The 12,896-nt window shown below is 37.5% G+C and overlaps 2 protein-coding genes across 2 annotated transcripts; both read right to left on the bottom strand.

Annotated features, from left to right (window-relative positions):
• Positions 1-518: 518 nt before the first annotated feature.
• Positions 519-1,325, bottom strand: LOC136973530 (piggyBac transposable element-derived protein 4-like). The gene has a single exon (XM_067268257.1). It carries the CDS (start codon positions 1,323-1,325, stop codon positions 519-521), a length of 807 nt encoding a protein of 268 aa, XP_067124358.1.
• A 3,256-nt stretch (positions 1,326-4,581) lies between these two features.
• Positions 4,582-5,830, bottom strand: LOC136973529 (uncharacterized). Its single transcript, XM_067268256.1, has 5 exons — positions 5,649-5,830; positions 5,459-5,575; positions 5,216-5,376; positions 4,761-5,109; positions 4,582-4,659 (listed from the first exon to the last, which is right to left on the bottom strand). The coding sequence occupies exons 1-5, from the start codon at positions 5,817-5,819 to the stop codon at positions 4,582-4,584; spliced, it is 876 nt and encodes a 291-aa protein (XP_067124357.1). The 5' UTR covers positions 5,820-5,830.
• Between the last annotated feature and the right edge of the window lie 7,066 nt (positions 5,831-12,896).

Genomic DNA, 12,896 nt, shown 5'->3' with positions numbered 1-12,896 from the left:
CGTTTTTTATTTTTTAAATACAGTCAGTAAGTAATATATGTTATTCCTATATAGATTTATTAATTATAATAAACATCTACTATATCTAAAATTAAATTAAAATAACACTCTCTAACATCTGAAAAATGACATATTATATTAAAGTAAGAGATAAATAAGCACGATCTATACATATTAGCCGTATTTTCCGGCGGTACGGCTTTGTACTTCCCCTAACTCCCCCTTCCCAGCTTACGTGGGAGCATATGCAACGACCGAGATAAAGTCAGCATCTTAGAAAAATCGGGGGTTTACGCAGTGCGACTAGGAAGTCCAATAACAGGAATAACAGAGATGTATATAGGAGCAACAACAAGAATGCTTGCTTGCCATCTCACAGAACATCAGGAGGATATAAACAAAAAAAGACAAACCACAGAGTTGGGCAGAAAAGTTCTACCAAATGAAAAAATATTTTCCTATAGTACTTCTTCCCACCTTTTCTCGCCACTGGATAGTCATTGGGGGGTGTTGACCTTTTAGATCATTGTGTCGTTGTAGTTGACAATGACCTGTGGCTTTACAACAGACTTACCGGCATGTGTTACTGTAGTAACCATGGCAGGATTGTGCACTGTAGACAGTAAAGCTACACTTTGCTTGTCCTGCCATTTCATTACCATTAGCTTACCTCTCTGATAAGCCATTGTCTCCCCTTTTTTTAATTTCTGCATGTGAATTGCTGGTGGCATCTCTCTTCTGTTCGTGCATACGGTTCCATAAAAATCCGTATTGCACGTAATAAGATGATCCGCCAACTGTGGAGAAGAGTAAAATCTATCTGTTGTTAGACAATATCCCTTGTCTAACAACGAATCAGCTAAAGTCAGCACAATCTGTGAACTGACTGGCATGTGTTTATATTTATCATCCAACACAGTCGATTTGCCGGTATAGATCAAAAATTTGTAGAGATATCCTGATGAGGACTCACATAAATTATAAAATTTCACACCGAAACGAGCCCGTTTTTGAGGAATGTATTGTTTCCACGCCAGACGACCCTTGTATAGCATCAAACTCTCATCAATGGATATGTCTCTTTCCGGTGTATAAAATCGCGAAAATTTGGAATTTAGATCTAATAATATCGGCCAAATTTTGTGTAGTTTAGGATTGGGGTGTGTGTCTGCGTTGTATGTGTCGTTGTTCATGAAATGTAAATTTTTTTTTATGTCTGCATATCTATTCTTCGAAATCACTCTGCCGAAAAACGGAATATGTAATTTGGCGTCTTGCGTCCAATACATTTTCTCCTCGGGTTTTCTAATTATACCTTGAAGCATGCATATAGATATCGTGGTCTTACGCCATAATTTTTTTGTATATCTTTTATATATATGTATATATATTCCTCTTTCCCTTTATTTCTTCACCCTTTGTTCTCTGCTCTCTTTCTTCTGGAAACTTCTCTCAGCGGGTGGCAACGAACTGGTTTTAAGACAAAGAAAAAGGGATAGCCTGCAGGGGCTAAAAGAGTGATAGACTGGCCACTTTTGGGCCGAGACGACGAGCTGTGAGGACGTGTTTAGTGAGGTCTCCAGGAATTTCGCGCCGACGGGAGCACGAAGGAGGCAGCAGACCGAACGTTACAGAATCTAGAGAAGAACTCTAGAAATCTGATAGAAGGGCTCTTCCGGAAGTCTATCGGAAGAACACGAAGTGGAAAATTCGAACATTACGATCGTCAAATCTCGTATCGTCCAAGAAGGCCTGAGTTGTAGCCACCATCACGAGTTCACTAGCTAAGTTTGGGTACCCGTTCTTGTCTTGTTCTGTCCTATTTTCTACATCTTCTCTTTCCCTCTCTAGCATAAGTAGTTTTAAGTAATTAGTTATAAGTTTCTTTTTCGCGCCCCTTCTGTAACGCGTCGCGTACATCACTTCTTTTGTCGCGAGTTTTTCGACTACGATTCTGCCGAGTTTTAAGTGATTTTGTAAAAGGAGTGTCGGAATACAAACGTGTATCAAGAATCCTGTATAATTTAACAAACGCGGGTGAAAATTAAAATAAAGTTGTTAAAATTTCCTGTATCCTCTCGTCGGACTATTTTTTCACCACGTGTGTTCTACAACAATATGAACAAAAAAAATTCCTCTACTGACTCCTTGAACTCTGCGGCCGTTGAGTTTAAAACCTGTTCGTTTCGTCTACAATTATACTCATGAGATTTGTATCAAAAAATAATTGGAAGTACTCGAAAGGATCGGCGATGTTCCCCACGTTAACCTTTATGCCTGGATTTCCCACAAAAGGAAAACGCAGAGGAGCCGAAGGAGGATCATGTACATCCAGTGGGGACCAGTTCCTTGCCGTTGATGTTGTCGGCACATCTTGGACACTTGCGTCCGAATCTCCCAGCTCACTTGACCAGCTACTGTCCTCAGACCCACTTGATGAAATAGGGGCATATTCAGAATCGGAAGACATTCTGCCGACAAAATAAATTATCTGAACTCAATTGTTTTTTTGTATTACGCGCGAAAACCTCTCGGAAACTATTATAATGATAAGTAACTTACTTGATTACTAGTAGTAACACAAAACCAAAAAACAAAAGCACAAAAATATCGCAAACTGAAGATCACAAAAGTTATCGAGAGCACAACTCAAGAGCAGAACTATGAGTGAAACAGTACAAAGGGTCAGAAATTCTAGAAACAATCATCTGACATCTTTTATTGCAGTCATAAATAGTAACAGTTGAGAAGCCCGGTGTCAGAAACCTTTTTACTTACAGTACAATAAACATTTCCAAGCAGCAGTTTTATTACCAGTTTCCCTTGTGGAAATTGATAATTACTTGCAGGTGTTCAAAAGTTTTATATAAATGTGTTGGTAAGAAGTAAGGGTTGGCGGGAGGGGGGGGAACCCCCCAAATTGTAGACCCCCCCTGTGCGATCAAATAATGTCTAATGAACCACACCCCTACGGGCGACCCTTCGCGAGATATAGCCCCCCCAAAATCGGGCCGCGCGCGATCGGCCGATCGGGTGGTGAGGGCTATACCTACGTCACTTCCGGTCACGTGACACCTACATATACCAAAAATTTGTTTGTTTCATCGCACAGGGGGTCTACAATTTGGGTCGGTTCTCGCCCTCTCCTTACCAATTAATCATCGAAACGAAATCAATATAAACGAGCGAGAGTAACCTCGTTGCCACCTTTAATACCACTTAGGCGACCGATGTGAGTAAAGTAAGCGATCGGAACGACTTAAACTAAACATCTAAAGTAACTAAACTAAACTAAACAAAACATTCCGTAAAGTCCTATATTTCGATCATTAATATTAATTATAGTATATAATATAATAAAATAAATTAAAATATTGATACGATTTTAGTTTCCGTTATAAAGATTACTTAAAGCAATAATTTATTCGTTAGTTTTGAGTACCAACCATTTATTGCTATATTAATATTTTAATAACGTCGATAATTATTAATAAATAACTTTACCAACTTTAACGAAAATAATACGCATTTTTATTTACCCTCAAAATCGGGTTGCGCGCGAGGTCGCGACGCGCGTCGCTCTGCTGAGTATCGCGCGCGAGGTCGCGACGCGCGTCGCTCTGCTGAGTATCGCGCGCGACTGTAACCGCTCGTAAACTCACTAACCATTTCCGGCTTACCCATTTGGGTAATTCTCTCTGAACTGATTATGAACCCAATACACGTAAGTTAGATCACGTCAATTGACTGGCGCGCTGCTAACCGAAAAGAATCACACATTCTAACTGCCGATGTAAAAGGCGAAAAAAACAGATTCTACACTAACCTTCAAAAGCAACTCCTCTTGCGTATCCCGCGACGTCTTTTCGCTAGCTTGCGACGCATAGCCTCTTCGTGATGTGATCGAGAGGTCGCTGGTTCCCGCCTCGGCCCGGTCCTGGGGATCGTTGACGAAAGTGCTGATGGCGCCCGATGTTGTCTGAAAACTTATAATCCAAGTTTCAAATCCGACTTATAGTTTAGTTCACACTGAGCGAATATCGAAAGCCAATGCGAAAAGTACCCGATTTTTACCCAGCCTATCATTTGCAAGCAAGCAAAAACATGTCGAAAAACAAAATGGCCGTTTCCGATATTCCGTCGTTAACCACGTTTGTTTATTTATTGAGAAAGAAAGATACGTCGAAAAGAAAACGATGCTGGGTGAGAGGAATATTAAAATTCCGTAATTACAACATTTACTCTATTGCTTAGGAAGTTTCTGTAGCCATCTTGAAAACAAGAACCACGTGACAACTAGCGGGAATACGAGTGGTGGCGAAATTTTTTCGCTAACGAAAAACCTCAACTGTTCCGAACTTCGAAGCGATTCACGAAATGGTAAAATTCGCCGGAAACGACGTCATGTCTGACGTGTTATTCGCTCTGCTTTTCGCATTCGCCAACGAATCACGCTCAGTATGAACTAAGCTTAACTGCCGATGTAAAAAGAGAAGAAAACAGACACTCACCCTCACAGCGCCTCCCCTGCGTCTCCCGCAAGAGGAGGCGCTGTCCTCTCGCTATCTGGCGACATCTTGGTTACGATGCACAGCCGCTGGTCCCAGCTTCCGCTTGATCTTTCTGGTCGACGACAAAGGTGTTGGTTGCGTCCGATGCCTGAAAAATCACATAATCCAGGTTTCAAATCCGCAAAGAAGTATCCTTCGGTCACGCGCACTTCACTACACAAGCTTCGGTACACAAGCTTCACTACTCACTGGGCGGTCTTCATCCTCCAGCTGTTCCTCTTCGTCGCTGTCGGGCACGTGGATATCGCTATATGGCTCGTCAGGCGGCAGATCTTGGTCCGCGGGCACACCGATCGTCAGGAGTTGGAGACCCTGGCGACCGGGACCTGGGTAGACGGCTGCGATATGCTCAACAAACTGCCGGAATTTTGCCGCTGTTGTTGGCAACTTAGACAGGAACCGCGTTCTGTATACGTAGCTGCACGTGTAACTCTGCAAGCTCCTGTCCGTGCGGAGGGACTTGATGGACCTCTTCAGCCAGCGATGTCTACACTCGATGTTTTGAGTGTGGGCCTCAGAATCTTCGCTGTTGACGAATCTACGAGAAGAAAAAAGAAAAATGTCACTTTTCGGTATCCTTCTCAAAACGCTCATTCATTTCTTTTTTTTTCACTTAACACATAGCACAGTATCATCCTCCTTACCTCCCGGGGCCCTGCTGGCTGTGATTCACGGTCTTATGTTCCGAGAAGCCCATCGTCGTACAGCCGCGATATTGGGGCGCGCTGTCGGAAAGCACTATGGAACCAGGAGCTATGTATCTGGACATGTAGCTCCAAAGAACGCGCCTGCTTTTGTTCTCCACCTGAAAGAATACGAGAAAATATAACACAAAACTTCCACTAAAAGTAAATAATAACAGGAAATAATGTTTCGTTACTACTTACATGCCAGTACATAACTTCTTTCGTTTCCCGACAATAGGCACCAAATATAGTTATTTGGGTGCCTTTGGTTATGCGCCCGCGGTTGTACTTTCTTCTTCTAGTAAAAGTTTCATCAATCTGAAAAGAAAAACATATGTATATAGACATAGACGGTATATCGGCGAAGTCAGAAACTTGGATCGATCGTCACCTCGACGTGCAGGCCTTTACCGCCAAGCTGGTGATTTTGATTGTTCGAGACGAAAATCTCCGCAATTTCCCGGCAGAAGTTATACCAGTCTACCGCTGTTTGACGTGACACGCCGCATTGTGAGGCGGCGTCGGTGACCGGCAGCTTCAGGACCCATGAGAATATAATCATAAGCACCTGTTAAATACAAAAAAAATAAATTATCTCAAAACATACATCATCTTTACGATCGAATTAGAGAAACACGTAACGTGACGTGAAACCGCCGATTTTGTGGGTGTTCTCCCCCGACCCTGTTAAACCCCTTACGGCTACTTACTTTCTATTGTCTTAGATGTGAGTCATCAACTCCCAAGGGTAGGGTTAAACAGGATCATTCCAGAATGGCGAAAGACAAAAGAACAAAGGAACAAAGAAAGAAGAAATACGAAAAATATAATATATCCAAAATATGGCATACTGCAACGATATTATACCTCTTGAGCAGAAAGCTGAGCGCCTTCAAAAAATGTATTCTTTGTACAAGAGAGGCTACCACTGCACATGGGCCGCCAGACAAAGCCACCTGTCCGCCTACGCATTTTTTTTCTTTGCGATAGTTTTTCGCAGCGGTAGACAAATCCAAACCTCTCCGCTGGTGCCGGCTCTTTCCTCATCGCGCCTGAAAAATACGACAAATTGAATTAGCTAACAGATACTTGCGTACGGCACTTTTGTACAGGAGGAAATCAAGGAAATTTTACCTCCACACTTAGAACACGACGGTACAAAGCCGGTCAGGTCCGGATGGGGCACAAGTCCCACCATGTGGCAAAATTTCTCGGCGGCAAGTTCGTTGGGGAAGTACGCTGCAAAATTAAAACAAGTTAATCGATTAAAAATCTCTTCGGTATCCACGACGGGATTCTCCGAAATTTGTTCTGGCATCATGTTCAAAGGCATGTTTGAAATGATAAGGACTGATATACAATGTTGCCAGATCTGGATTATAAAGTAACAGTTGTGCTTTAAAAATAGCCGAATTGAACTATTTGTAGCCCAAACATAAATATGAATTATTTTGTATCTATGCACTTTTGCTAATGAAATAAGTTACTAATGAAATTCTTAAAGTTAACATTAGGAAAAAAATATATCTGAAATTTTTTAAGATGTATTTCCAATTGATGTCAATTTTATCTTGTCAAAGAGAGTCATTTGTGGGCTGGGTGACTCATTTTTAACTTCAGAGTCTTCATTTTGAACTTAAGAGACTTAGTAAGTTGCGTTGGGTAAGGATAAGGGTTTTTTCTAACTATTTCCGCCCCGTGGGCACTAAGAGGGGCCTCTTTTAGCAAGCCCATTATAAGTTTGACCATGCCCACAACGGGGCGATCGGGTTGATGAGGAACGGGACCTGACATATCCTGAAGGGCCACCTCCCGAATAATTTCATGGAGATTTTCGGGTCCATTCGAAAAAATTCGAGAAGATACTTACATCACGGCGTTTACTAACTTGCGCATTCACAACTTCTAAATTTTCATTCATAAAACCACGTAATGGACCCCGAAACGAAACTGTCCGCGCAAGGAGAACTCCATGTTGCTTTCCACCATAAACTACTGCTACAAGCGGCAAAGATGGCCGCTTGTAGCAGTAGTCGGCACCCACTCCGACAGGAATTTAGGAACGCGTTCCGCAAGAATGTTTAAACTTAAACATATGCCGCTGGCGCAAAGGAATAAAAAAATGCACTCCTTGACCGCTCGGCATCCGACCATTGGATAGGTTAGGTTAGGTAGGTCCGAAATATTGGGCTTTTTTTCCATAAAATTTAATGCAAATTGTACACGGAAAATATTTTGTCTATTTTTCACAAACTTATACTCGTTTCTGCATTGCGCACGTTTTTCTATATCTGAAATCAATCCTTCGCGTTGCAAAAAAGCTACCAAAATTATTTCGCAATTACAAATATCAATAGGCCTATACATCACTCTTTAAATACAAATGAAAACGAAAAAATTATGAATGATCGCTTAATCCGCGTAAAAATAACTTGTTTTGGCGCGAGAGAAAATTGATCGGATAGTTCGAATTTATCTATGTATATATGTTCATGTCCCGCCAGTAACTTTTGATCAAAATAAAGTATTAATTTAATGAACGCACGATTAGTTCTCTCAAACAAAATCACATGTGATCAGTAATAAACGTAATCTATACTCTTTTATCTAACACATACCCATATTAATTTTATATACAGTATCTTAAAATGAATTAGCAGCTCCTCACCTTTCTTTTCGGCTGGTTCTTTGTGATGGATTGACAAATAAATAAGAAAAATCCACTAACCATCAAACAACTTTCTTTTAATCCAAAAATAAAGATTTTTAATAATACATACAAATTAAGTTTTACATAAAAACAGATTTAAAAGAAATCATGTACACACTTTTTAAAATATTCTATTGTTATTACAATTTTTAAAATACGATTTCCATATATTGTAAAGTTTTATTCGTTTCTTTTTAATAAACGATTCTTTCTTTCTGTGAGTATCGGGGGTTAAGCATCAAAGCTTAACCCGCGGATAAGTCGATAAGGTGTCGGCGATATACAAGTAATCACCCACTTAATTTATCAAATAAATTTAATGAAAACATTAACTAAATGGTAACATACAAAGAGAAATATAAAATAGGACGTTGGAGGAGAGATGTCGGCATTCGAGGCATTTAAGGGAACTAATCCCTTTTTAATTTCCGAATTAGATATAACTAACTCGCGGTCAATGGAGGGGGAGAGAGAGAAAGGTTTTAAGTAAATAAATCTAAGTTTACCTCGCTGTTCGTCTTTGCCTAGATGCGTAGAGTGAACGGAGTTGATGGTGTTGACCAGCCGTTGTCAGCTTGTTCGGACGCCGCCCCGACAATTGGGTGCGAGCCCCTTTTATACCATTTTTGAGGAGTGAGAACTGTCATACTGTCGATGATTTGTACGCGCACCTGTTAGTCGGGCTAGTGTCTAGATCTAGCTAGTACGGACCACGTGCAATCGGGAAGTTTGTCTGATGACAGCTCTCACCCATCAATTAGCATCTAACTGACAATAATTTCTACAAAATAGTAAACAGTCTTGATATTGTTTATATCAAATGTCGCGCTCGACGACGATCGAGGCAATTTATTGCACTTTTGTTTAGATTTTAATATACATTTGTTGCGGCCACGTGTCACGTGTAGCCAAAGAGGGATGAGAAACATCGTCTTTTCCCGTCTTGTAAACTCTATCGTCTATCGTCAAACAAATGGTGGTTTTTTCTCTTATTGATATACAGTATAGTTCAACAACTATTTCGAGAAGATCGTCTTGGTCGTTGCCATCACATTTCTTTAATTTACTGTCGGTAGTGAAGTTTTTATTACTAGCATAGATGACATATCAGGATAGATTCTGAAGTGGAAATAAATAGTATTAACATTTCTTACATGAAAAATATTACTATTTAATTAAAATTAATCATCACTTTTTACTATTTATTAAATTATTATATAAAAGTTAATTATACTATAAATAAACTATTTTGTATATTCCATTTTACCTAAACATGTATATTTTAAAAAGTTATATAGGAGTCACGTGACTGGTACCTCGTACGAGACACCATAGGTACGAAAGCGAAGTCACGTGACCGGAAATGACGTACGCTAGTCGTGTGTGCTACATACTTAAAAGCGAGTCTTCGCCGCGAGTTAGCAGAGCGACGCGCGTTTGCAGTGCGACGCGCGTTAGCAGAGCGACGCGCGCCGCGATCATCGCGCGGCCCGATTTTGGGGGGGCTATATCTCGCGAAGGGTCGCCCGTAGGGGTGTGGTTCATTAGACATTATTTGATCGCACAGGGGGGGTCTACAATTTGGGGGGGTTCCCCCCCTTCCCGCCAACCCCTTCAAAAGTTTTATATAAATGCTTTTATATATAAATAATTATATAGAAATATGAACAACATATATTCTTTTACTAAAATATTTATTTTATAATATGCATGAAAAGTTTTATGAAAAAAGTGTCACAAATATAAATAATAAGTTGAAATGTTATCGGAAACCTTTCTATTTACAGGACAATAGTCTAAAGAGTTTCCAATTACCAAGCCTAATGATTTTATTGCAGTCATCCTGTCAGACTGCTTTATAATTGCAAACAGATGTTCAAAATTTCTAATGCTTTTATATATAAATAATTATATAGAAATATGAATAACATATCTTCTCGATGACATCCTTATTTTATTATATGCATGAAAAGTTTTACGAAGTAACTACCACAAATATACATAATATTTATAAATTATATCGGAAACGTTTTGTAGTTATTTGCACTATTATAAAAGCAATACACAATAATAATGAATTATTACCTTATTATATGAATAATTATACATGTATTTTTTACTTATTATGGAAGTAGCACAATAACCGGAAGTACTTTGTTTTTTAGAAAGATTTATGGCAGGAATGTTCTGAAAACAAGCATATTCATTACATAATATAAATTTACTAAACTCAGACTAAAATAAGATGAGAATAATAGATTTATAATTGTTTGTACACGTTTGTAGCTGACAAACAATCTCCAAGAATGCGTGTCTTCTTCTATGAAAATTTCCACCCCACAAACCCGAGTTTCGTTACTTATTCGTTGAAGGCTACTCATTTTGCTATAATATATCTTTCACGTTCACATGCCGATGATAAAATTCACGTGAATTTTATCATCAAATAAAAAAACAAGGGTCTCCCTTATACTTAGCATAAGAAGGAGGAGTTTTGTGGATAATTTATAAATACGGGGTGTGAACAAATATCTTATTCGTTGAAACACACTTAGTTTACGTAAATAAAAACCAATCAAGGCCTACATCGCCACAACAAGTTATCTGGTTCGTAGCAACTGTACGTTGCGTTACGCGCAGTGCCATGTTTCAAAATAAACCCAAATGAAATAAATATTTAACTTTTTATACAATAATTTTTAGTTGTACTTCAAGTTTTATTTGGATGTGTAATGTATATTCAAATTTTCACATTACTTTATTATAAGTACAAATTTATAAAATTATGCTTTCATTTCTCTCTATTAATACATGTAAATAATAAAAGCTATCTTTATTTCATTAATTTTATGTTAATTTTATGTTTTTCGTCATGTTTATTTTCTGTAATTACTTTATAAAGTAAAAATATCGAACGTTCAAGAATGGTAGCTTTCCTGCAACGCCGCGAACTTCTACGGAGAAGCACCGATCGCAAGCGTTGCCCCTGTAAAGTTGTTTATCCAACTTCTACCCATTAAGAAAATTTAACATAAAAAAATTTTTTTTTCTCAATAATAAAAAAATGACATTTTCTCTTTATCCTTGTATAATTAAAACAGGAAGGAAGGGGTTAATAGAATACACAAATTAAAAAAAGATAATGCTGATAGATTAATGAGTTTAAATATAAAAAATATGTATCCCAGTATTAAATGGAATTTAATAGAAAATAGCCTAAGAGACCTTAATGTACATAATTATTTGATAAATTTAATCCAGTTTGCATATAATAATAATTATTTCAAAGTTAATGAAATGTTTTACAGGCAGTTGGATGGTATCAGTATGGGGTCAAAGATGGGACCAAAATTAGCTGAATTAGTTATGATTAATATTGATAAACAAATTAGTGAAATACATGGTATAAAATTAATAATCAGTTATGTTGATGATTATTTGATCATATATAATAGAAATTTAACTAATAAAGAATCCATTTATAAATATATAAATAACAACATTCAATTCAATATTGAAGAAGAAGTAAACAGGTAAATTAACTACCTTGACATTACTATAATAAACAACACTAATAGTTTTGATTTTATAACATATAATAAACCATGTACTGTTAATAAAACTATTAATTTCCATTCTTATACCCCAGATTATATAAAAAAGAATTCATACATAATGGAATTGAAAAATATTTATACATGTATATCTGATGAATAATAATAAAATGATCAAACTTAAGCAATTAGATACTAAATTTAAATTGAACAATTACCCAAAATTTATTCTTTCTAAATCAGCGGTTCCCAACCTTTTTTTGACCAGGGACCACAAGATTTAAGAAAAATAAACTGTGTCAATCTAAAAATAAACTTTAATCAAAACTTTAACATAAGTAATCTTTAAACTCAAGAGTAACATGCTTTAACAGTACTATTATAATAGAAAACATAACATTTTTAGTAAAAATTAAATTCAGTTTGTATCAATGTAGGAATAATAATTTAAAATAAATAAAAGTTTTAAATCTTTCGCAAACCATATTTTAGCTCTTGAGGAACACTGTTCTAAATGGAAAACATGTTATATAAAAAATAGATATAACACAAAGTTTAAAAATGAAAAAAACATATATTAGTTTTCCATATATGAAAAATATTTTTGATCTTTGTAAAAATAGCCTTAAAAGTTATAACATTTGCATAACATCTTTGACGAATAAAATTTCACAGAATATTGATAAATACCTAAATAAAAGTAACAACAAGTATGCAAATTGATCACAGATGGTATGATTTGATAAATAATCACTAGAATTAACAATTTTAGTGTTAATTCCCAACTCTGTAAATGTGTATCCTGTATGGTTATAACATTTAATAATATGGTATGTGTACCCCACATTGTCAACACATGTAACCACTCCGCCAAGTCAACTGACATCTGGCAACCACCCTTACAGGGTGTGGCAGAAAGAACATTCTGATTTGCAGAAGCATTGCTTCACTCATAATAGAGATACAGCAGTAGGCATGGTCTCTTTTGATCTGTTTGTAGTTACCGTCATGGCGTGGAGCGGAGAGCATCATGCTTTTGTTGTTGAAAAATTTGTTACGAATGGTTAATCTGTGATAACAATGCAGTGGGCCTTCCGAATACGCTTTCAGCTCGAGCGTCATGATCCGGTTCTGGCTGCACCAACAATTCGTCGTTGGGTTTGAAATTTTAGACAAACAGGTTCAGCTTTAAAAAGAAAGAGTCCTGGTCACCCTAGAAGCATAACAAGACCGGAAGATGCTAGAGCTTCCATACAGCGCTATTGTTAATTGCTTGAAAATTTTCTTTGTCTATTAGTTAACAGTTTACTTGCCGATCATGATCTGGAAGATGTATGGTTTCAGCAAGATGGCAGCATGTCGCATACCTCTAGAA

The sequence above is a fragment of the Centruroides vittatus genome, unplaced genomic scaffold (assembly GCF_030686945.1).
Source record: "Centruroides vittatus isolate TY-2023 unplaced genomic scaffold, ASM3068694v2 contig_319, whole genome shotgun sequence".
Classification (NCBI taxonomy): domain Eukaryota; kingdom Metazoa; phylum Arthropoda; class Arachnida; order Scorpiones; family Buthidae; genus Centruroides; species Centruroides vittatus.
Note: the sequence above shows the minus strand (reverse complement) of the source record. Positions and strands in the feature narration are given on the sequence as shown.

Coding starts and splice junctions, on each gene's coding strand:
- LOC136973530 (XM_067268257.1), bottom strand. CDS start 1,325: ATGCTTCAAGGTATAATTAGAAAACCCGAGGAGAAAATGTATTGGACG.
- LOC136973529 (XM_067268256.1), bottom strand. CDS start 5,819: ATGATTATATTCTCATGGGTCCTGAAGCTGCCGGTCACCGACGCCGCC. Junction 5,110..5,215: donor AGCCAGCAGGGCCCCGGGAG/GTAAGGAGGATG, acceptor TTCTTCTCGTAG/ATTCGTCAACAGCGAAGATT. Junction 4,660..4,760: donor TGGAGGATGAAGACCGCCCA/GTGAGTAGTGAA, acceptor GTGATTTTTCAG/GCATCGGACGCAACCAACAC.